The sequence below is a fragment of the Apteryx rowi genome, unplaced genomic scaffold (assembly GCF_003343035.1).
Source record: "Apteryx rowi isolate R43461 unplaced genomic scaffold, aptRow1 scaffold_393, whole genome shotgun sequence".
Lineage (NCBI taxonomy): Eukaryota > Metazoa > Chordata > Aves > Apterygiformes > Apterygidae > Apteryx > Apteryx rowi.
Genome location: NW_020450452.1, coordinates 541210 through 566999, shown reverse-complemented (window position 1 = coordinate 566999; position 25790 = coordinate 541210). Strand labels below are relative to the sequence as shown.

Sequence of the window (25790 nt, the reverse complement as noted above, 5' to 3'; positions counted from 1 at the left end):
CTCCAAACTGCGAAATAGCAAATTCATCACAGTAATACTTAACAGGCTTGCCGTAGCCAGTTGGAATTAGTGTTTTAGTAATTGCATTGCAAAGAGAGGGAGGGCAGAATGGCACAAGATTTAAGAATGCTGTGGTATTATGCTTTAACTAAAAATAACTGTATTTATGTTTATGAATTTTTTTTCTTTCATGTAGCCGTGACATGGAGAATAAAGAAACCCTCAGGGGGTTGCAGAAAATGGATGACCGCCCAGAAGAGCGCATGATCAGGGAAAAACTCAAGGCAACGTGTATGCCAGCCTGGAAGCATGAATGGCTGGAAAGAAGAAGCAGGAGAGGCCCTGTGGTAAGTGGCATTCAAGGAAGGGCAATATCTGTAATTATTACAAATGAAAGTCACTGAAAGTGCAGAGGTTCTTTTAGGAACTTTGTTATCTAAGCAACTCRTGGACTCTTAGTTGTGATCCTTTCGTTCATTTTAATGAGCTGTTTAACAGGAAATTGCGGGCAACTTTCTGAAATGTACATATGTATTAAGTTTTACTGAGAAAAAAGCCAATAGCTGTGCTTAATATAAAACATTGCTGTATCAACACTGCCCTCTAATGTCAACAACTAAAAGAACTGTTGCTCATTAGGTAAAATCTTAACTTGCAGTGAGTACAGAACTGCACCAGAGTGGTTTGTACTCCCTGCGTTTTTAAGGGTTGCATGACTTCATATTTTCTGAGTTTGAAAGTGTTCCAGTAAAGTTTTCCACATGTCATAGCATGGGCATGTATATAGCATGGAAGTTTTGCTAGAGGAAAAAACAAACCRTGAGCTTACTAGAACCAGAAAAAAAGTAAATCTGAATAACTGCTTCACAGAAGTCTTAACTCTGCTAAACTTTGGATGCCAGAGCATTTCTATTTGCCTTTTTGGGTAATGCTTTTGTGTAAATGGTTTGGAAGTAATTTTAAGAAATTGCAGATAGATTAAACCCAAAACTTAATTAAACATAGTTACTTTTGTAATATTAATATGTTGTTATTCAGTATAACCCTGGCTAACTAATTAGTTTCATGTCAGTATATCTGCATTATGACTGCATGTAACACATGCTGGAAGTGCTAATTTAAAGCTAAGATCTGATCAAGTGTTTGGGGTCAGCATTTTTAGAATATGAATGAAAAAGAGGGCTCTATTATAGTTAAGCTTCTGTCATGAGAATATTGCAAGTGCAAAACCCAACACCTTAAAGCTCATATCAGACAAAATAGTTTAAGGGGGTTTTTTTAATGGGTTTTGGTTACTGCATAGCTTGAAATTGTTGTTCCCTGCTCAGCCACTTTCCTTGAGGTTTCTGGGGTTTTAATATAACTTTCTGTGCTCCAGATTCTTAATTACTACAACTCTACATTAAATTCTTTTTCAAGCACTAGCAATTGGTAACAGTAACTTGTCCATAGGCACATACGCTTGCCTTCTGACCTTTTGGGAAAGAAAGAAAGCATTACAGTAACTGGTAGGAAGGAAAAATATCTGCATTGTTTTTTATACTTTTTTAGCCTGTTCACTTTCATAATTAGATGGCAATTAAAAAAAAAAAGACAGCAAAGTCTTCTGAAAAGCTGAGGTTTAGGTTTGCAATGAGTATACATTCAATATGGTGACTTCCCAAAGTAAAATAAACAGTGCCTGGATCAAGAATATAGACCTAGGTCTTCCCTTTCTCAGGCAGTGCTCTCTCTGGTAAGCCACAAATGCCTAATTTTTCTCTTTTCTGTATAGCCTGCTTAAACTGGAATGCATTTCTTGATAATGGAATAGCTTTAGTGGGATGAGTTAAGTGCTTCTGTTCCAAAATAGTATTTAGTCTTTTGGCTAAAGTCCAATCATGAGGTAGAAAAGGAATCGAGCCTGAATGTCTCCCCCTTCTCAAGCCCTGAGCTGTCACATAGACATTTTGCTTAATGGCATTAGCAGGGAGGGTCCCTTCCATTTTTGGCCTAATTCAGAGATCTCTGCTACCTTCTAGAAGAGGTCTACCCCTGCACTGCTTGAAGCTTCCTTCTAGCTTTGAGTCAAGCTGCTAAATCATGGAGAAATGCAGAATTAAAATCTACTCTGCCTGGCGTGATTGCTTTTAAATCTATTGAGGGCCTTACTCTTTTCAAGCATTACGTAGGCCTTCAGATGCCTAAAGTAAATGCATAATTTGAATTCTGAGGTCCAGGCACCTGAAAGTTGTGTTGAAATATTTCATATCCCAGTGTCTAAATTCAGTGTTGGTGCAATAAAGCGCTGTGTTAGAAGTGTACGTGCTGGCTCTGAGTGACTGCTTGTGTCTGTTCAGATAGGGTAGCATTGTGCATAAAAATAAGCTCAAATCCCAGAAGTGGCATGGCTGTTTTAGTTGTATTGCAGGCAGAAAAACTGGCCGTAGTTCTTATAGAACATAGCATCACCTTAATTCTGCTGTATTGTTTCCAGGTTTTAAAGCAATTATTTATTTATTTATTTATTGCAGTAAGCAGTCATATTGTGCTATGGAAGTAGTAATTCTAATATTTCTTGACTTACATATACTGTATGTAACAGATATGGAATAAAAATAATAAATAGGCAGACAGTGCCTGTAGTAGAACTTTTCTTCTTAATCCTGCTACTCAACTGGCAGAGTGGCTGTCCTTTGAGATACCATGAATGACAACTGGAGAAGCACTTTGAGTCAAATCAGTTTGTGCCACAACTAACATAAATGGCACAAATAGACAGGAAAGAAAGTTCTTGCCTTTCTGTATTGCTTATAGATTAACAAGATAACCCCTGTTAGATGTTAATATTGGAACCTAAGGAATGTGCAGACTTTGTATGTGTGAATAATGAATTATATAATGCTACCAACCTAAGTTTTGATGAATTTTTTTTGTTTTCATGTAGTGATTATTTTTGTAACTCTAACACGTGTTTTAATTCCTGCAAGGTGGTGAAACCTATCCCAGTGAAAGCAGATGGATCTGAAATGAACAAACTATCTCTAGAATCTCAGGCTGAAGGACAAAACATGGCTTCTTCACCTACTCAGAAAGGAAGACGTAGTCCTTCTCCTAGTAGCTCCTCTTCATCATCCTCTAGGACTGTTAAATCTGAATCACCCGGTGTCAGAAGAAAAAGGGTATCTCCAGTGCCTGTAAGTTGCTAACTATGATGTAATTATTAATTTGGCTATATTCTGTGATACTTTGCCTAAAGATGACAGGATATTGATATTTAATCCTCCTGGGGAGGATAGGATGCCTATGTAAAGGGGTTGTCACATTATATCTCTTAAGAGAATGAGGTCTGCACAGCATATCTCCTGTTACATTTCTCTCTCATGCATGAAACTTTATCATTCTCTCCTCCCCTCCTTTTTTTTTTTTTAATTCAGTCATTCTCTTGAGTTTTTTTGTAGGAAATAAATGAAGAAATGTAGATACTCAGTCTTGGAGATACCTACGTTCTGTTAGCTTGATTACACAAAGAAATGCTAGGAGTTTGCTTTTTTTCTTTAGTCCTGAATGTCAGTTCTCCAGGCAGGTATGTTCCTTAGGGGATAGGCTTGTTGACACTGGACTAAGATTCCTGAAGAAAGGAGTTACCAGTATGCTGTTTGTGATTCGCTGTTCCAGGGCTGCTCTTTATGTATATATTAGGGAAGTTTTAGGTATATGCATCATTAGAATGTTTTCTAAAATCTATACCATTACATTCAAGAAGATCAAGACTGGAAAGTTTTTAGCTGTAATAACTGGCTTCATTAGAGAAGATCAAGARTGGAATATTTGAGCAATAGTTTGTTATAAAAATGTTCATCCACAGTTAAGCTTCAGGTGATTCATCTACAACTTCACAGTGCAGTTGAAGTAAGAATAGGATCTAACTGGTTTTACTGTCCCATTGCTCTAGACTAGGTTTCCAAAATCAAGTAAAACATTCTACTGCTGTTCTGCTAAACTGGGGACAAATTAGAAGTTACAGTTCATGGTACAGCTCCTTTTCTTTTGCTAAGAGAAATTCAARTTTAAAAAAGGAAACCCCACCAAACCATCTGATTTTCTCTTTTTTTTGTTTTATATTAACTTTTCATGTGAAAAAGTGAAGTCTGTCTTCTAATTAAGTGATGCACAGTGAGCCAATTACAACTTTGTGTCAGGATTTAAAAATCAAAATGGATGTCAATCAAAGCAGAAGATTTGAAATTGGACAGAGTCATTAACTCATGTTAGAAATGTAAGACACTTAAATGAAGAAGATCTTAATAAAAGGAATAAAAGGGTTGGTTCACTTGGTGGTGGTGATTTTTGTTTCCCATAGTCAAAAATAGCATCCTGAGCTGAAGGTTGTTTCCTTTGTGAAAAGGAGGGGAAGATGTATCCTTTCTCCTTCTCTCTGAAATTTCTTACACTGTTCATTGGCCATATGTCCCCTGTTATAAACTCTAGTCATAAGGGTATAATGCTAATATATTTCACAAATAAAGAAATCCTGTCTTGTATAATAACTTCCTGTGTTGCTAGTCATAGACCTATGACGATCTTCTGGTTGAATTGTACCTGTTAATTTGGTAATACAATAAGGCTACCAATGAAGACTTGAAAATAGAAGCAATTTAAGAGACTTCTTTTCTGTCATAACGTCAAGCAGCTTATTATAAAACTTCAGTTTTTCTTCTGTCCGCTAGTTCTGGGCATGGAAGAAAGTTAATTCTTTTAAATTCATATAGTCTAAGCAGGTTGTAGTTTCTTGAAGTTTTGGGRACTCTCATTCTTTGTCAGTAAGAATGAAATACATAGCTAAACTCACTGTTGTCCTGGAAGTGCTTGACGGAACCACTTTTGTAGTTTCAGAGTGGACGAATAACACCACCTCGAAGAGCTCCGTCTCCAGATGGCTTCTCTCCATATAGCCCTGAGGAAACAAATCGCCGTGTCAACAAAGTTATGAGAGCCAGGCTGTACCTGCTGCAGCAGATAGGACCCAACTCGTTCTTAATTGGAGGGGACAGCCCTGATAATAAATACAGAGTGTTTATTGGGCCTCAGGTAGAGAATGTTTTTCTTGTATGCAGTTTTTAGTAATTTATAGTTAGTCTTGAAAAACTGTACAAAACCAGAGAGTCACAAACCCATGTGAACTGGTGTGTAAAGCAACATTTAAAAGATGTAATGTATGCACTGTAATTACCAGACTGTATTTTTGTCAAATATGCAGCAAGTATTAGATTTATCTAGAGTACCTCTCAAATAGACTTTAATTGGGAAGTTGTTACTAATATTTAGCTTATTCTGTATATGTCTCATTCCTATCCATAGATCCTAATTATATATATAAAGTATTTTGGCTGAAATTTGGCCACTTCATTTTCCTAGTTTCTCACTCACTTTATTTCCTGTATTCATGGAATATATGTTGCACATAAATGTGTAACAAACACCTGTCAGTTCTGTTACGGGTGTAATAATGTAATTAACACCATAATGAGGTCCAAATAGACTTTCCCAGTACTGCTGTGACTCTGCCTTTGGGAACACCTAAGTTTTTTGCATAAATAGAAGCATCTCATTTAAATTTGATTGCCATCATGTTACAGATGTCCGATTACACGCATAAATTCCTTTCAGTATGAATAGCAGCAGTAGCTTCTAGTTAACTGTTGTCTTTCTTGTACGTATTTCAGAATGACATTTTGAAAATTCACATTTTCACATAAGATATTTGTGCCCAATATATAAAATACTATTTCACACTAACTACTTTCTCCTTTTTAGCAGTTGGCCCCATGCACTTATCTGTTATGCACTTAAATGTGTAATTAACAAGACAACGTGGCCCTAACATACCAACATATGATACTTTTCTTTGCAGACTTGTAGCTGTGGACGTGGAACGTTTTGTATTCATCTGCTGTTCGTTATGCTGCGAGTATTCCAGCTAGAACCCTCGGACCCAATGCTGTGGAGAAAGACACTGAAGAATTTTGAGGTAATGTATGCCTAATAGATTTAACAGTAGATCTAAAATAAAATCCAGGTAAAAATCTTTGGGATGTTATTTTAAAATTGCTGACCACTTTGCTGCATTTCAAAGCAATAAACATATGTGTTTTTAATTATATTTTAAATTCAGTTTCAGGAGCTCTGTAAATAGAAAAAAAATCTGCAAATAAAAGGAATAACTGAAGGAATGAATAGAGAGCTTTAGTGAATGATACAAATCTTGAGTTTTCATCTCAAATTTGTATATCTGTCTCACTGATAGTTGAAAGGTAGACAGAATAAGGGTGTTCAGAAGTATTTATGTGTATACTTAAAGCTATTAATTTTTGATAAGTAAATAGCTTTTTGTTTTAAACAATGTTTCTTGCAGTCTACTTATTAGTAAGGCTTCTGAAATTCCTGCTACTGCTGTGCAACTAATGTATTATTGTGAAGGTGAATAGATTTTTTTTTTTTTTTAAGCAATAGTTTAAGCTTCAGTAGCATTACCTTTACATACAAGCTATTCATAGCATAAACACCACTGTTGCTATCTTTTTCTGATGTCAGGTTGAGAGTTTGTTCCAGAAATATCACAGTAGGCGTAGCTCGAGGATCAAAGCTCCATCTCGTAACACCATCCAGAAGTTTGTCTCACGCATGTCAAATTCTCATACATTGTCATCATCTAGTACTTCTACATCTAGTTCAGAAAACAGGTTAGTATTTTTCTAAAGGAATTAAAAACTTTATTCTGCAGTTTTTTCTAATTTTGGAGGTTTAGAATCACCTACATTATTCTTTTTGTTTCAAAGCTGCTTTCATTTCAAGTCACGTTAAATCTTTGTATTTGCAAACACTCAAGAGTCAAGCATACATTAATCATTCTGGTAACAAGTGGGCGTATTCAGTTTATACCTTATATTTGAAAAAATTTTAGGTGGAGCTGTGAAAAGAATTTTTTGGAATTGGGAAATAAATTTTAAAAATGTAAGCCATCATCTTCAAGCCTGGAGCATATATTAACTTTGGAGACCTGTGTATTTGTGTGCATTTGTTCAAATACAGCATGCATGCAAATGTTAACAAATGAAGAAATAAGATTTCATTTCTTTTCCTCTTGTCCTAATAACTTTTGAAAGCAAGTTCTACTACTTTGGAGAAATGTTTATGTGCCTGTGACAATATACTGAAAAGTTTCCAGGTAAACATACTCTGTGTGTGTGTTTATATGTATTTTTAAAGTATTCACTCTTCATGTAGAATGAATGATTAAACTATTTTAAAGAAATTACTAAACTATCATGATTTTTATAGTTTATACCATATTAAAAGATGTCTTATTTTTCAATTTTAACTGATGTTTGAATCTTTGGGCTTTTTCTAACTCTTACTACTTGAGTGCTTTTGCTTGTATTCTTTTCCCTGATTTTTGCAAAGATTTTAGTTAACTTCTTAAATAAGTGTTTTGTGCATTAATTTGTTAGTGGGATGAATGAACTAGGCATACAGAGGCCTACCTGTAGAAGACAACCAAAACGGAGGCTTTCTTTAGTGAAAGCGAAACCTAATTTAAGAAGTACCTTGGTGTGTTACGTTGACCATAGCCATGTAGCTAGATCAGTATATTTAGACAGGTTTGTAATTCTGATGTCCAGATTGTGACCTTAACTTCCCACCGTCCTGTACTTRTTTTTCCAAACGTCGAATTGTGTCACTGTAAATGAATGATACAAACCAGCTGGTTAAATACAAAATGTACTCTGGAATTACTGGCAGGCCAGTTCCTTCTGTTTAGATATCTTGTCCAGGAAGATTTTTTTTCCATAGGAATAGCTTAATTGGGTTATGGATTTCACTACGTTAGTTCTAATTTTTGGCAGGAGAAAAGGTTTTTCAGTTGTTTGCTAGTACAGCTGATGATTAGTTCATAGCATTATTGGTTCAATGAGATGCTGTTCTGTGTCAGTCTAATTTTGCATGATGTAAGTATTAGAGAACACTGAGTATTGGTTTCGCTTGACATAAGCTTAGTGAGTTCTGATAATTACTGCGACTTGCAGTTATTTTTGGTTTGCTACTAATTCTTCAAAAATATAAAATAAAATTAATACTTGTGTTTTTTATGCTGTGGAACTGAATTTTTCCCTGTAAGCTTATTTCTATGGATTTTTCAAGGAAAAAAATTGTCAACCATTTCAAAATGCAAGGAAATACATTGTGACTATATATTCACTTCTACATAAATATATTTTTATTTAAAAAATTACTGCTGCTAAGCAAATATATGGCTCTTGCAAGTTTTTTAGACGCATGCCAATTGTACCTTAATCTTTTTTATGAATAATACTAAGTTTTCCACATTTAAATAGTGTTACAGAAGATTTAGTGTGTTTTGTTTTTGCTAAGCATCCTTTGAGTTTTGAATATTTTTTCTGATGAAATCTCTGGTTATATCTGGTTATATATAATTATTTAGTGGGGGTAAATAAAAGGAAACAACATCTAAGACTCTGAGTTGGGTGTTTTAACCTATATGGGATATGTAGGTGTTTTTGTTGTGTATATGAATCTGTTTTGTCTGTTTCTTGTATGGCAGAAAATTTAGGGTGACTGTTACCTTCTGTTAATATTTTTAATTTCATACCTTCATAAAATAAAATTTAGTGTTCTGCGGTGAGTTGAAGACTAATTTGTGAGCTGATGCCTTGAAAGGAGTGCGATGAGAAAATGTGTGTAGCCTTCAAAATCTAAATTTAACTTTTCAAAACCAACCTTTAAGTAAAAAAGCAAAGGTTGGTTTGTCTAAAGAAGCCTTAGGGAGAAAAATGCAAGTGCCAAAGGCCAGGCCTTTCGGTCCCTAATTGGTATCTCACCTAGTTTGAAGAAATGTTGTGCATTTTATGACTTTCCCTTTCATTTCAACAATGTATTCAGTGCTTCTAAAAATCTGGTTGCTCACTTATTCAGGAGATTTGGGAGATGGTTTTCAAACGGCATATCGCCGTTCAGAGGTGATTGTGTCAAACTGGAGGCTGATCTTTTTCAGTGTTAAAGTCTGTTCTGAATTCTGATGCACCATTTTTTACAATCTCAAATATCTGTTTTTATAGTATGAAGGATGAAGAAGAACAGATGTGCCCCATTTGTTTGTTAGGGATGCTGGATGAAGAGAGCCTGACTGTATGTGAAGATGGCTGCAGGAACAAGTTACACCATCACTGCATGTCAATATGTATGTTGTCATCTTTGTCTCAATTCTGGTAACTGTATATATTCAAAAGTATTAAATCTTAGTGGTTTGTTTAAAAAAAAAATTGCTCTTCAGTAGAGAGTATAGCTCTTTGAGACTTTGGCATCATTTAGGTATTGATAGTTCTTGGTTTATCAGTTATTGACGAATCAAGTTTGTAATATGATGCTCTGAGGAAAAAAGTTAACTGCAGGGCTAAAGGTTGAACCTGTGCTGCCTGAGAGAGAAGATAAAGTCCAACTAGAGCAAGGTTAGGAAAAGACTTTTACCCCTCTTTGACTTCTCATTAAAAGACGTGAAAGCCATCCACTATTGGCTTGGATTACRTAGTTAATTATGGAGTTTGTTTATGTACTATGTTACATAAATAGTTACACAGTTTGCTTTAACAAATAAAAGTCCATCCTCCATATTTTAATCCTATTGAAAAAATCCTGCTTATGTTTGAGGTATAGAAAGAACTGTATTATTCCAGTTAATAACAATTTTTAATATTAATTATAGTGCTAAAATTGAAAGGTTTCTGCATTCAGAAAAAGAAAACACATTCTTATAATACTGACTGCTGCAGATGGCTCAATTCAGACGAGTGTTTTTCCTGAAATTGATGTTTTTCAATAAATGTAAAAATAGTAACACCATCTTCTGGCTTGATACGCTGTAAACTTAAAATACCTATTTTCTTGTTGCTGTATTTCAGGGGCAGAAGAATGTAGAAGAAACAGAGAACCACTTATATGTCCTCTTTGTAGATCTAAATGGAGATCACATGATTTCTATAGGTAAGCGCTTAGTTTTACTGAGTGTAGTGAGTTGTTCGTTTCTGGATGTTCAGCTGACGTTCCTAAATACTCTGAAGTATTTACTTCAGCAAATGTTTCTTTTGTTAATTCACGTAATTTGTTGTTACCTTTATAGTCATGAATTGCCAAGCCCTGTGGATTCTTCTTCTGTTCTTCGTGTGGTTCAGCAACAAACTCAACAGCAATCCATGCTTGGATCACAAAGAAGAACCCAAGATAGTAATTTTAACCTTACTCATTATGGGGTCCAGCAGATCCCTTCTGCCTATAAAGATTTAGCTGAGCCATGGATTCAGGTAATTTTACCTTGTAAAAGGAGTTTCAAATGTAAAAGCTGGTTTTGAACTGTTTTCCTGTTTTTGTCACTTTTGGCAAATTACAAGGCAATCCCTACAGCTCCTAATTGAAAACTACATGTATCTTCAGGAGAAGGTGTGATCATTGTGCCTACTGGCCAGCAATGAAAGACACTGAAAATCATTATGCCTTCCTGTTACTGCTTTTGGTCATTAGAGGAACTTTCTTCTGGAACAGTTTGGAATAAGAAGAGTTCTGTTTTGTTTTACACCTCCAATTTTGCTTAAAACAAACAAACAGAAAAACTACAAACCACCTACAGGAGCTTGAGTTGAGAGTGTCTTTTGGTATGTGTAGAGGAAAGAATGAGTTTCTTAATGCTACTAATTCTGTCTGAAGAGGGTTGCTGAAGTGTGGTGTTTACCAATTCCATCTGGTGAAACAAAATATTATAACGGGGTGGTCTTTTGTCTTTGCTCAGACGTGAAAATAAGCTTGAGGTAGAGCCGTGACAGACTTCTAATGTATGAATGTTTAACTCTGACACAGTTCCAGAGTACCTGTAACAATTAGAAAACTTATTCTGAATCACATCACATCTCCAAACCTAATGAGTGCCTGTACAGTCCTTCCCCCTGCCCTTCTGTATAGCAGAGTATTTTGAGGAYTGATGTATGATCATTTAGGATGCTTCATTTCCATCCAAGATTTTTTTTTTAAGACTGGGTAYCTACTGTCATATTTTTGCTGTCAGACTTCATAAGATGATTTTTTTTTTTCCACCCAAAACATTTCTTTGTTCTTTTTGGCTGCTCTTCTTAAATACCTAAGTTGCAGTGTTGTTCAATTTGACTCTTGCAATGTTACTTTTTCTCTCTGCAGGTATTTGGAATGGAGTTGGTTGGCTGCTTGTTTTCTCGAAACTGGAATATACGAGAGATGGCGCTTAGACGTCTTTCGCATGATGTTAGTGGTGCTCTGTTACTAGCTAATGGTGAAAGCACTGGAAATTCTGGAAGCAGCAATGGGAACAACACAAGTGCTGGAGCTCTGGGAGCAGCTAGTGGGTCATCTCAGACCAGTATCTCAGGAGATGTTGTAGTGGAATCCTGCTGCAGTGTGCTGTCCATGGTCTGTGCCGACCCTGTCTACAAAGTCTATGTTGCCGCTTTAGTAAGTAGTTGCTTCTTCATTGTATTCTAGTAATTTCCAAGTGACTTGGTTTTTGAAGGGGAGGGAAAAGGAGGAGACATATGAAGACAAGAATCCTAGCAATTGTGCTTCATCACTACTGAATGGCTCTTAACGTCTAACCATTATCTGAAAGAGAGCTGAATAAAATCCTCAGGAGGAGCAAATTGGCATGACTGTAATGGCCAAATATAAGAAAATGCTTGCTACAGTGCTTAGTATTAACAGTACTTGTATGACCAGATTCTTAGCAATCTCAAAGAATAATTCTAAAACTGAATATATAGTACACTTTTTATCCTTTGAACATTTCACTGGTATTTTTTTAATGCAACTTACATGAACCAATTTCCAACATTTAAAAAAAAAAAAATGTTGGCATAGCTAATTTAATGTCATACATATTGTTTTTCTCCTTTCTCTTAGAAAACCTTAAGAGCCATGCTGGTATATACTCCTTGTCATACTTTGGCAGAGAGGACTAAATTACAGCGACTTCTCAAGCCAGTTGTAGAGACAATATTAGTTAAATGTGCAGATGCCAACAGGTATGGTGACTCATTAACTTCAAATCCATTTTAGATTGTTGTTGAAGTGTCTTGAAACTTCATTTGCTGCTATTTTATGTGGAAACAAGAAACCAAATCATGGTGATAAAATAAAACATATGGGTCATGACTATAAATAAATCATGGTATGTTTTCACTAAAGTCTAGCTGCTGCCAGTCAACTTTTGTCTTGAAAGACCTCTCATTTCTGTTGTTTTGAAGGCACCTGATTATATTTTTTTTCCAGCACTTGCAGATCTTAAATGATGTCCTCCTTTAATAGGCCTTTTCCCCATTAAAAAATAAAAATAAAAAAAAAATTGGGTGTTGTCATCAATCATCCCTTCCCCCTCAATTTGCTCAGGTCTAATTCTTGTGACTGCCCTTTAAAACTCTTCAGAAAGTACCTGTCATCAAATTACATATTAAATATATTTGTACATGTTTCTCACTGCAATGAAAGCTGTTGTACTTCTGTTTCTTTAAGGCTTAACATAATGCTATGTAATAAAAAGCAAGTGTTTTGCTAAGAGATGGCTCTTCTGAGAGAATGGCTTTGGCAATTCTGGCTTACATAGGGCCTTGCCTTCCTGTCCCAGGCTACCCTGTCTGCTCTGCCAGACCAACCGTTTGTGCAGCTGTGCTGTGAACTAGGTGCAGAAGTGATTCAACTAGATTTTTGTCTTTCAGTTTAGTTCCTAAGCAGCATTGGTTAGAATCATTGATTCTGAAACTACAGCCAGAGATGCATTGTGGGTGTGGGTTTTTTTTCCTTGTCTAGCAATAGAATAACTAAAATTAAAGGAATAAGTGAAATAGATCTATACTTCTATTTTTAAGTGGTGTGGGATTGCAGGGTTTGAGCTGCTTTGTGCAAGAGGATGAGCTCCTAACAAGTAGTTGAATTTCTGTTAATATTATTCCCTGTTATTATTATTCCCTGAAAGTCTCAAAGAATTTGGGAAATGTGGATATGATGATTTAAGCAAGAAACTGATTTGTTTGTTTTTCACTTATTTACTTATTAGTGATAGACACTTAAGCTTCTGGAAGTGTCCTGTAAAAATAGCATAACGATTGGTAGCTTACAGGATTATATAAGTGTATTGGCATAAAGTGATGTGAAACCAACTTCCAAGCAGTTTCAAGCTATTGCTAATGATTATTGAAATGTAATGATTAGAATGTTTTTCCTCAGAAGCATCTGCTAAGAGTTACTTTTGGTTTTAATTTCTTAGTCGAACAAGTCAACTTTCAGTCTCAACGCTACTGGAGATGTGTAAAGGTCAAGCAGGAGAGCTGGCAGTTGGGAGAGAAATACTTAAATCTGGTAATAATAGCTCTTCATATATAAATGAATTATAAGTACAAGCGAATATACTGAAGTGTCTAAAATTTAATACAGATTTTATCAGAAATCAAAATGGCACAGAGAACAGTGTTGCTCTTGGGAGTTTGGTGGGAGGTGAGAATGTGGGAGGGTGGAGTTAATTTGGGCACATATGTATTTCTATATGATACAGTTCTGATCTTCATGGAATTTAGATTAAATAAAGATTAAATGTATTCATAATCAACTTTTTTTTTTTTTTTTAAATAGGGTCCATCGGTATTGGTGGTGTTGATTATGTCCTAACCTGTATTCTTGGAACCCAGACTGAATCTAGCAACTGGCAAGCACTACTGGGGAGACTTTGTCTGATAGACAGACTACTGTTGGAATTCCCTGGTGAATTTTATCCCCACATTGTCTGTGGGGATGTTTTACAGGCTGATACTGTAGTAGACAGGTACTTGCTTACACTTTGACTTACCTTTGTAGTCGAAAGCTTTTGGTGATTTCTTCAAAAACACTTGTTTTGGCCACTTTAACTCTAAATGACTAGTATGGTTTCTTTATATGCAAAAGTGGGCCTACTTCTCAGAGTAAACAGTTACCATTTTTAAAAACTTGTGATCTGTTAAACAATTCTGAAACACCACTGCAGCAATAAGTCTCCTTGCTATTGCAGAAATGACAGCCAGGTGCACTTTCTTGAGATGGCTTTCTTAGCACTAATTAACCAGAGYATATCAGTGTATACGACAATTTTTTTTTTCTTTTAACTTGCAGGTATAAGAAGCTTCTTTCTCTTTTGAATTTTGCTGTGCAGTCAATTGACAATTCACACTCGATGGTTGGTAAACTATCCCGGAGAGTATTTTTGAGTGCAGCAAGAATGGTTGCMAGAGTGCCCCATGTTTTTGTAAAACTGTTAGAAATGCTGAGTGTGACAAGGTCTACTCATTATGCAAGGATGCGTCGACGTCTGATGGCAGTAGCAGATGAAATGGAAATTGCGGAAGCCATCCAGCTAGGCATGGAAGAAATGCATTCTGGGGAATGTCGACATGATGACTTTTTGCAGCTGCCTGTACCAGATAACTCTCCAGAAGCTACAGAAAATAATACTCCTAACAATACTGTCCAATTATCAGGGAAAATTGGGAAAGGTTTAGGTGATAAAAAATTATGTGCCAGTCCAGAGGACATTTCTGAGACACTGGCTGGCCTTGCTGTGGGACTTCCTGTTTCATCAGTAACCACTGAGCAACCAAAGCCAGCCATTCAAACAAAAGGAAAGCCCCACAGTCAGTGTTTGAACTCTTCTCCCTCATCCAGTCATTCCCAGTCACTATTTCCAACGCTTCAGTCTCCTTCAAACCCATCTGTACCAGCTGGCACTGTAACAGATGTCTCTAAACTCAGACCTCAGGGATTCATTCCCTGCAAAATCCCTTCACCTTCTCCTCAAACACAGCGGAAACTTTCTCTCCAGTTTCAAAGAAACTGTTCTGAAAATAAAGAACCAGAGAAACTTTCTCCAGTTTTTACCCAGGCCAGGCCATTGCCATCCAGTCACATACACAGGCCAAAGCCATCTCGACCCACCCTGAGTGATGTGAACAAGCAGGGAGAAACCTCGAAAAACAGTATGACACTTGACTTGAATGATATTTCACAATGTGATGGCAATAGTAGTAATAGCAGTGTGGTTATACCAAGTGAAGAGACAGTGTTCACACCAGTAGATGAGAAATGTCGGCTGGATGTTAATGCAGAACTCAATTCCAGTATTGAGGATCTACTTGAGGCTTCCATGCCAACAAGTGATGGCACAGTTACATTCAAGTCTGAAGTTGCAGTGCTTTCTCCTGAGCGGGCAGAAAATGATGATACTTACAAAGATGATGTAAATCATAATCAAAAATGCAAGGAGAAGATGGAAGCTGAAGAGGAGGAAGCTTTAGCTATTGCTATGGCAATGTCAGCATCTCAAGATGCACTACCAACAGTACCCCAACTACAGGTTGAAAATGGTGAAGATATCATAATTATTCAGCAGGATGTAAGTATACTGGAAATTTAACATACAGACTGTGACTTTCTTAAGTCTGAATTGAGGTTCACTAAATTTATAAAGCTGTGCTGTTGTATTCTTAACATTATACAAATATAGAGACTCARTGCCTTCTCCTGGAAGTTGGAATGTACATATGAAGAGAAGTATTTCAATATAAAGAGCCTGCCGGTTCAGGGTACTAACAGAATCCATCCATGACTGTTATTAAAAAGTTTAGAGAAAGTATTTGGAAGAGAGGCATCATGTCATGTACCAGCCTTTAAAATGGCAAAGTATAAAAGCAAAAATAGAAGGAGGATACAAAGAGATGCTGAAGGTGATGGAGGATTTTAAGTATGGAGGCACAGAAAATGAGAATAATGTTTTTAAGCAGGAATAGAAATGTACTGGGTTGTAATGCTGATTTACTTTTGAAGGCAATCATGCAAAACCAAATTATATCTGAAAGAAAAGTGGACAGTGTAGGAGGAGATTACTTTGCCAGCACATCTTGAGAGAGAAGCTATGAGATACTTTGGAAGTTGGAAGAAAGATCTGCTTGTTAGCAAATAGTCAAAAGCACAAGTGATAAGAATAGAGAGAAAGGAGGTGTGTGGTTTTTGGTTTTCGTTTTTTGGGGTTTTTTTAAGTTTGCAGAGTGGTTGGTATATCTACTTAGAGCAGGGGGGAGTAAGATGGGAGTTGGAAGCTTGTGAGGCTGTGAGCCTAGGAAAGGTATAGTTACTAGAGGAGGAAACGGGGGGGAAACATATGCTGTTTTTGCCATCCTTTGTGTGAGGTAGCAATATGTGAAGCATGAAATGCCAGAATGTTTTGCACTTATGCTTGCCTTTCACCTTCAGTTAGTAAGTTAGAGGAGGCACTCTCTTAAGTACAGTGAGAGTGTGTGGATTATAGAAGACTGGTGTTCTGATCTCAGCTGAAACATGTATAACATGCACTACAAATAACTGTAAGGGAGAGAAGCATATCAACTCGAGTATTTTGTATCCTTCCAGAATGTTTAAATTTTAGATGCRTGCTAGTAAACATGGAATTGACTTAAAATTTAATTTCCAGACACCAGAAACTCTGCCTGGACATACCAAAGCAAAGCACCATTACAGAGAAGATGCAGAATGGCTTAAAGGGCAGCAAATAGGCCTTGGAGCTTTTTCTTCCTGTTACCAAGCTCAGGATGTAGGAACAGGGACATTAATGGCTGTAAAACAGGTAAATACTTCACTTTCTTGAATATATTCTAGTTGTTCCTAAATATTTCTTTGGAATATTAAATATAAAAGATCTCTGCTTTCACAAACTGTTCCCTACTTCCTCTGCTTCCTGTTGTATGTGTACTCATATAATACAAAGCATATGCACAGTATTAACATAGTATTTTCAGTTTCTTTCACTTCTCCTTAAAGTGAAAAATACTGTGCTTTTTATATAGCCCTTTCATATATTTTTCAAATGCATTTTTGCTTTTATCAAGGTCACAAATTGATGACAGTTAAGAATGAAAACCAAATCTCTTTATTCCAAATCTATCCCCTATTTGCTGGTTAGATATTAAAGTAGTTTCCCCTCATGTACTTGTGAAGATTTTATCTTAAAACTTTTTTTTAAGTGGAAGATAGTTTAGTGCTTGTTTCCTCTGATCCTACACCCAGCTTTGTAAGGCAAGTAATTTTAATTTTTAAATGCTTAGATATGAAAGTGTGAATGGGGGGAAAAAAGGTCCAAATACACATGCTTAATGCAGAATTTTGGAAGATTCTATATCTGAGTAAATCTTTTAGGCATAAGGTGACCTAGGTCTGAATCGGTGATGCCAACATGGAGGGAATCCTAATTTTAACATTTTCTTATTAGTTCTAAAATAAACTTACAGCTATGGACTTGAAGTTTCACATCATTTAATCAGGGACAGAATATCTGTCATCAGGTACTTTTCCTCTGAAACTCTCTTGCTTGTGAAAGAGTACAACTATCTGTGTGGTCCTCAAGGTGCTTCCTGGAGAAAAAGAGATGATTATGAGGCCCAGGGGAAATTCTCTGCAACATATCATTATTTCAGATTTAGTAGGGATCGGAGCTGGGGTTCGTTCCAAATCCATTTCTGGACTTTTGATCTGCTTTTGCCTCTCAGCTTTCTGGGATAATAGGTTTAGCCATAATGCAAATAGTGTGATTAAAATAACTTTGCACATAGCATCACTGTCAGAACCCAGTTTCAGGCATCATCTTTTCCCTTTTCTTCAACGTCAGAAAAACACTTTTGTAGCTTAAGCAAAAGAGGGAGATCTTTCCACTCCACGCTTGCAGAGATTCTGTTGGTATTTTCCCTAGGAGATTACTCTTGCGTTTCTATGACTGTCTCACATGGAGATACATTCTCAGCTGAAGGGCCTTGAGAGTAAAAACATTTGCAAGGTCCAGATGGTGAACAGGGGCAGGACAAGATCTGTTCTCATTACTGTATAGAAGCAGGGATTGGTTATAGGACTCAGTCTGATAATTATGAAAGGTACAATATACAATACAATATTTTTGAAACAGGTGACATATGTCCGGAACACATCCTCTGAGCAAGAAGAGGTAGTTGAAGCACTGAGAGAAGAGATAAGGATGATGAGTCATCTAAACCATCCTAACATCATTCGAATGTTGGGTGCTACATGTGAGAAGAGCAACTATAATCTCTTTATTGAATGGATGGCAGGTAAACAACATTATGTGCTAAAGAAAATGAAAGCATAAGTTGAATCTTGAGCTGTGTAGTTTCACACTGCAAAATATTCCATGTATCGCTTCAGTTTGCAAATTTATTAGTACCTTCATTGCCATTGATAATCAGCATAGACGTTTAGTTTACAGAACATTTTATTGCTTTTAAGTGGTCAGAGGTATTCTTACAGGCTTTTTTTTTTTTTTTTTTAATCTGGACTTTTCCATACTTTGTCTGTCATACAGCTAATATAGTTGGAAACCTTGAGCAAAAATTCTACTACTTTCTGAATCTAAAAGAGCAGGGAGGGAGGCTTCAGTCTGATATATTTTTAAGCTATATCATTTTCATTATAGCTGCATAAATCTTAAATGGTTATTAAAAATAATTTTACTTGAAAGTTTGGAATTCCTGTCACTTGTTTTTCTCCCAAGCATTTTCATAAAAATTGTGTGAGAGGACATGCAAAGGCATTTGAGAACTTAAAGTCATCTTTTTATAATAATTAGTAGGCTTCAGGAAGAATACATTCAAATCTTAGCCTAAATCTATTAATTGGTAATTTAGTAATAAATAGTGAGAACTTTTAATTATTGCATAGAGCAGGGGACAAGAAAGTTCATATACCTTAAGATGGAGCTTTATTCATTTTATGAATAACATTGTGTTGTGAGATTGTGTTGTCTAGTCTACCAAGGGACCAGATTTGGTATTTTATACAACCTCATTTCCTACAAAATAAAGCATTGCACCTTAACACACATTTTTTGGCAGAAACCACTTAGTAATACCAGAGTGCTAACCAGCAAGCCCAAGTATGTGTTGTTACAAGCAGTGGTGCAGAAAATACTTTCCTGAAACTCAGGCTGACTTTAAAAAAATAAATGTTTATAAAATATGATTTTTTTTTGAATAGTATTATTTAGATAACAAAATATCAGGAATTGTCCTTACTTCATTCTAGCCCAGGTTATATTACAGTACTTTAAGAAGCACAGTGCAACTTCAAAAACTTGACAAATCTATATACCAGTTCTAGAAAAGAAAGAGGAAGATGCTGTTTTTCCTAGTTTGTATACTAGACTTCTGTATATTGATACTTAAATGGTAACAAAAGCAAATTAAGATCCTCAGAGGGAACATACACTGGAGGCTGCATGTGTGTGTGTACATATATATATAGCCCCAGAGAGAGATAGTYGTCTTCTACTTGAAAAACTTAATGCAAGATCTGGATAAATATATGTAGGGTTTTTTTCTAATCATCAACAATACCTGTTACACTAATATATTAGTGTGTGTGTATTTACACATGCGTGTGCTTTTTTTTTTTTTGAGGAAAGATGAAATTAGTAGGAAGCATGAAGAGATGTGKTTTTTAAAACTTATACTCTTCTAGGTAGAAAGTAACTAAGTAATTGAGTATTTTGCTCTTTGCTTATGGAACTCTTTAACGTATTTGCGGGGTGGGTAAGAAAGCTAGTTGTCAGTTGGGAATACCAATATCAAACTCCAATTTTAGGAGGCGGTGCTGCATTTTACTAGTCTCCAGTATAAATGTTGATTAAATTGTATCATTTTTATCTTCTAGGAGGCTCAGTTGCTCATTTGTTAAGTAAATATGGAGCCTTCAAAGAATCAGTAATTATTAATTATACAGAACAACTGTTACGTGGCCTTTCTTACCTCCATGAGAATCAGATAATCCATAGAGATGTTAAAGGTAAAAATTATTTATAATGTTATTTAACAAGTAGTATTCAGAAAGTACTGTGTATTTTCCTGTTTAAGACCTATTGCTTCTCTTGGATACCATTTCAAGAGTGGGATTTTTTTTGGATTTGTCTCATCACACTTAACCTTTAATCCACGGAAATTAGTCAGAATGCTCATAGCATATTTGAGGATATTTGCTATCCATGCCAAAGGTTTAGGAAAACTGGCTTTCTGGACTAGTTCAAATAAAATATCAAATTACCATATAGTTTTAATAACTGATTAGTCAGATTCACATAAATATTTACCCTGAAATGACAGCAAAATCTGAACAAGACAAAATAAAAGAGGTCAGGTTTTTAATGCATAGAAATATTCTGTTGGGTTTTCTTCCTTCATCCTAACTAAACATAAATAGTTTTGCTTATGAGATACTTATATGTCCTGCTAATACTGTATAAGCTCTTGGTTTTGACTTGATTTTTGCATATCCAAGAGATTTAGTTTAACAAACAAAATTTGGACTTTACTAGGAAATCTCAGTCTTGAAAACTTTTACTACCTTTAATGTCACTATAACTGTCCATAAAGTAGAGAGAGATCCAGATAACTAGCAACAAAATGATGGCAAACTTACGGCTTTTTGTATTTTTCATTAAAATAGGAAAGCTCTCTATGTCTCTAATTCCCTTTTAAGAGAACTCAGAAGGTTACCTAAGGATCAGATAAAAATTTTAAATTTCATAGGGAGCAGCAGGCAGTGAAAACCTCCAGGGTTTTGAATCACCATTTTCTTTCTTTCTCCCAGTTCCAGGCATCATTCCAGAATCCCATGTTTGMCCTACTTGAAAAGTTTGATTGCTTCTCTAAATCTCTCAGATGGCCTCAAGCTGTGTGCAGTATCATTCAGGCGTAACACAAAAGTGGCATATTATTAGACTTTGTCCCTGATTTCTAGATTTCCTTGCTACTGGGGGTGGGGAATGTCAAACTATTAACAATTCTGAAATGGAGGGAGGGAGGTTGTCTGTTCGTTCTTTGCCTTTGATAGAAAGCCAACTAGCAGGTTTTTTTATTATGCTGTTGACAGGTGCCAATTTGCTAATTGACAGCACAGGTCATAGATTAAGAATTGCTGATTTTGGAGCTGCAGCCAGGCTGGCATCAAAAGGAACTGGTGCTGGGGAGTTTCAGGGACAGTTGTTGGGAACTATTGCATTTATGGCACCGGAGGTAAGAAACCAGTTTTGGAAGTTGCATCAAAAAGTTTGAACTCCACACTAATTCATACAGTCAAACAGAGGAAACTGCCGTAAAAGTTTCAAAAGTATTTTAAATGTACTTGTCCTAAAGAATAAGAATGATACAAATATGCCATTAAGGACACTTCCATTTCTTGCTTCCCATGTTGTTCTAAGTAGCTTGTCGTGGGATATAGCATGAGTATTGTTACTAAAGCACAGATGACAATTTGGTCAAAAGCTAACTACTGCAAGATACTTTGCTTTGTCTCTTGGTCTGGCCCTTTATGTCCGAGTTCTCTGCTGGCCCTTTATGTCCGAGTTCTCTGCTTTACAATAGAGATATATAAATCTTACCTGCATTTATGTCACTGGTCACTCTGTTAACCTGAAATGTTAATTGAAATGCACTTGATTGTACGAGCAGTAGTTAATACTGAAAAATCAGAGTTGGAAACTTGGAAATGGTTAACCTGAGCTTTGACTTGTTTGTCTGCTCAGGTTCTGAGAGGTCAGCAGTATGGTAGGAGTTGTGATGTGTGGAGCGTTGGCTGTGTTGTTATAGAAATGGCTTGTGCTAAACCTCCTTGGAATGCGGAGAAACACTCCAATCATCTTGCCCTGATATTTAAGGTGAGATACATCGTCGCTACAAATGTACTACAGAAGACACTGATATTAGTCTTAATTTCATATACAGTAATGTAAATTTCAGAAAGTTTTGCAAGCAGAGATTGTTATAATTGCCCTGTCTTTATACTGGAGCTGTTAGTACAAAATCAAAACTGATAACAAGCATAATCATATTTGCTTGTTTTAAAAAAAAATGGCTGCCAACAATAATTTCCAGAAAAGGCTTTCTAAGATATGAATACATAATGTAACAGGAAGAAAAAAAAAAAGACATATAATGAAGTTGATCCTGACTCTGAGCAGCCCTGTAAAATAGGGGAGCATAAGAGACATGATCTGTTGTTTCCTACTGCCATAAAGCATTTATGTGTATTCCTACATCCTAAKGGGGAATGCCCGTTGGTGAAACCTGATATTTAGCATTCAGATTTTGCTGTAAGAGGTTTATCATTATGACATGCCACATATAAATATTGTATTTTCACCTGTTTTTGGTATTCATGTTTCTTACTAAAGTGAAATAGGTACATTTATTTTTAAAAATCTAGTTGAACAGCAGGCATGAATGAAGAAAACACTTCCACAAAACAGATACAGCACAGCAATATTCAAGTGTTCCAATTCAGTGCAAATCACTTGCGATAAGAGATTTAAGTGTCTCTGTTCTGTGTCTGTGTGAATCTGGTGGTGTCAGCCTAGTGTTCCCAATAAAGCATCATCTTTCTTAATTTGATGTAGCGAAAAACAAAATTAATTTAGAGAGTGAGCTGCTTCCATCTGAGAACAAGATCTGCACTTTGTGGTGGTAGCAGAAATATAGTGAAGATAATGAAAGAGAGCATACTCAGCTTAACATACCATAACATAATATCCCTTAGCTTAATGTATCTCCATGCTTGCTTGCATTATGCCACTTAACACTGATGTCAAATAGTAGACTAAAGAATACCCCTAAGTGCAGCATAACAGTATTTCTTGTGGTCTGCTTAGCAGATGTTTACAGCAGAATCTTGCTGCAGGAAGAAAAGTTTGAGAAAAGTGCAAGGAGAGAGACAGAGACCATGAAAAGCAGGAGAGAGCATATGTTATTGAGGAAAGAGGCATAAAGGGAACTTAAGACCCAAAAAGTAAATTTTGTAAATTGGAAGCAATAATGTAATCTGCAGAGAAACTGCAGTAGGAAATATCCTATGTGAATAAAAGCTCATAGTATAATTGAGGTCAGCTGAAAACTAGCAGTTTGTTGAGACTTATTTTGAGGGTTTGTTAAGTAGTACTGACTCCTAAAAACCTATTTTCCATTTGTTCAGATTGCTAGTGCAACTACTGCTCCATCTATCCCTTCACATCTGTCTCCTGGTTTAAGAGATGTGACTCTTCGGTGTTTAGAACTTCAACCTCAGGACAGACCCCCATCAAGGGAGCTGCTGAAACACCCAGTCTTCCGTACTACTTGGTAGCTAATTATGTAAAAGGTTGATATACTGAAGAAGATGCTACTGAATATATAATACCTGTTTTGCAGTGCACTTAAGCACAGCAGCTTGTATTATTCTGCTGGCCTTAATGATACATCAAGGACTTAAGGCCCGTGGAGGACCCTACCTAAGTATGTGATTGACAAATCGAGATCTTTACCTAAGCTCTGTATGCAACATTTCACAACTTGAGCAGAAAAATGTAAACTGTGCCTTTTTTAAACATCTGGCTCTAGGTTTCTTTAAATCTGCAAAATTATTTAGCAGATAAGTGGGTTTTATTTTATTTGGAGCACTTTTTCAGCAATATTAGCAGCTGAGGGGCTCAGGATCTATTTTAATATAGCAATCACTGTTCCATTTCACATCATGTAGATGTAAGCAGAGGGTTCTGCAATTACAGTCAGTTTTCAGCACTGGTTAAAAGAAAGTTCTGTATCTGTCCCTTTTGATTATACAAAGTAAGTTTTCTGAATAACAAAGCATTGATAGATAYTTTAAAAACATTTTGCCTTCATTAAAGTAAGAGGAGGCTGTTGTGGTTCACTGTGCATTTACTGCTGGCCATGTAATTTCTTTTGAAATTAAGGTTTGTATTTTCATTGTATTTTTAATGTTCAGGGAAAGGTGATCTTGTAAAATAAAATAACCTTTATAAAAAGATGCAAATAGTGTCACTGAACATCTTGCTGACACACGAGTTTTTAAAAAAGGTTTGCTTGAAATCTRGAATAAAATAAGAGGCCACCTTCAGGTCAGTGTTTCAAGCTCTGCTAGTGCAGGTTATTTGAGGAAAAAGAAAAAAGAAAAAAACCACAGAAAAACTAAGATTGTTATGCATAGAACAACTTACAATCTGAATCATGTTAAATGTTGTTGAGCCTTCTTTTCATATAGCAGTTTCTTCTGGCAAAGTATGTAGAYGAGTTCCATGTCAAAGGATCCAAACCCAGCTCCCATGAAAGTTTATGGGAGACTTTCTCCTGTCCTTCAGTGGGACCAGGTGCCAACTATGAGTATATCTCATTCTTTGTGCAACAAAATTGAGGTCATGTTCTCCACTGATACAAAAATTTCACCTGCTGTTTTCCTTCCGCCGTACATCATCTATTTACTGTAGCCATTAGTGATCATTTAATTTGAAAATGTTAAAAATATTACCATAAGAAAGGTATTTACTTTAACAAGAAATAAGCTTGGACTTGAAAAGCAAGATAAAGTAAAATGTGAAGTAAAGCTTCACCTGTAGTGCAAAACTCATGTTTTTTAACAGGTGTCTTTTTTTAAAAAAGAAGAAAAAAAACAGTTTTTAAATGATTTTAAGGGCAGATTTTTAGATTCTGATGCATGTAATTCTGAAGGAAAATGGCAGCTTTTCTTTTGCTTTTTAAGAGGGGGGATCTTTTTAAATCAAGTACTGATTGTGTTTAATCCATTAAAAAAAAATACTGTTCATGTTTTAACTCTTCARAAGCCAGTTGAATTGTTGGACTGAAATAGAATTGGTTATTTTCAAAGACTCAGGACAAGCTAAATAAGCTATAGTACATTAAAAATGTACAATACAAATTGGAAGTAAAACATCTTAAAGATAAGTTTACAGGAATGATAGTGCTCATACTAATAAAAAGCAGTGTCATTAGTTGTGAATGTGTATTTCTTTTGGAAATTTTACATTCCTTTGTTTTGAAAGATTAGCAGACTTTGAAGAGTTAAAAAGATAATACCGAAATGTGAAGTTTGGTAGCTCTAACTGTTTTGTACTTGACTTTTTTTGACCACTTTAGAATTTCTCATTCTAATAAGATTGTTTCCAAGTCTTTCTTATGTGCAAGCTTTAAAGGATGCACTCTTGCCAATTCATGTACTGGAAGATCAGTTGTCAGATTAATACTGTTTCTGGCAGAAATGTAAACTGTATAAACTGATGAACCTCAGCTAATCAGTATTACTTTGTAGATCACCATGCCTACCACATTTCAAACTCAAACTGCCTCTAGATGTCCAAATGCATTTTGTTTGAGTTTGTTTGCGTTTCCCTCAGCTTGCTGGTAATTGTGGTGTTTTTAAAATGCAGATGTGATGTAATATTCTTATTTTCTTTGGATCAAAGCTGGACTGAAAATTGTATTGTGTAATTATTTTTTGTGTTCTTAATGTTATTTGGTACTTAAGTTGTAAATAACGTCTACTGCTGTTTATTCCAGTTTCTACTACCTCAGGTGTCCTATAGAGTTTCTTCTACCAAAGTTCACTTTCACAATGAAATTATATTTGCTATGTGACTGATTCCTAAGACTTCCAGGGCTTAAGGGCTAACTTCTATTAGCACCTTACTGTGCAAGCAAATTTTACAGAAATCTCTGGGTTAAGAAATTTGGCTTCATTGTATCCTTTGTTATTTTAAATATATCAAGATATTTTAATTAAAAGTTTTTACCCCATTGAACCAATTTTATATAGTATAATTTGTACCTATTTTGGTGTTTTTGTCTTTATAGTAAATAAAAGTT

The 25790-nt window shown here is 35.7% G+C and overlaps 1 protein-coding gene across 1 annotated transcript; it reads left to right on the top strand.

The window, feature by feature from the left end:
• Window positions 1–200: 200 nt before the first annotated feature.
• Window positions 201–25790, top strand: MAP3K1 (mitogen-activated protein kinase kinase kinase 1). Its single transcript, XM_026074642.1, has 19 exons — window positions 201–347; window positions 2970–3176; window positions 4870–5070; window positions 5894–6010; window positions 6574–6722; window positions 9117–9238; window positions 9957–10038; window positions 10175–10355; window positions 11239–11529; window positions 11974–12095; window positions 13334–13425; window positions 13696–13885; window positions 14209–15484; window positions 16559–16711; window positions 18041–18203; window positions 19801–19932; window positions 21016–21158; window positions 21668–21799; window positions 23110–25790. Exons 1-19 carry the CDS (start codon window positions 204–206, stop codon window positions 23257–23259), a joined length of 4047 nt encoding a protein of 1348 aa, XP_025930427.1. The 5' UTR covers window positions 201–203; the 3' UTR covers window positions 23260–25790.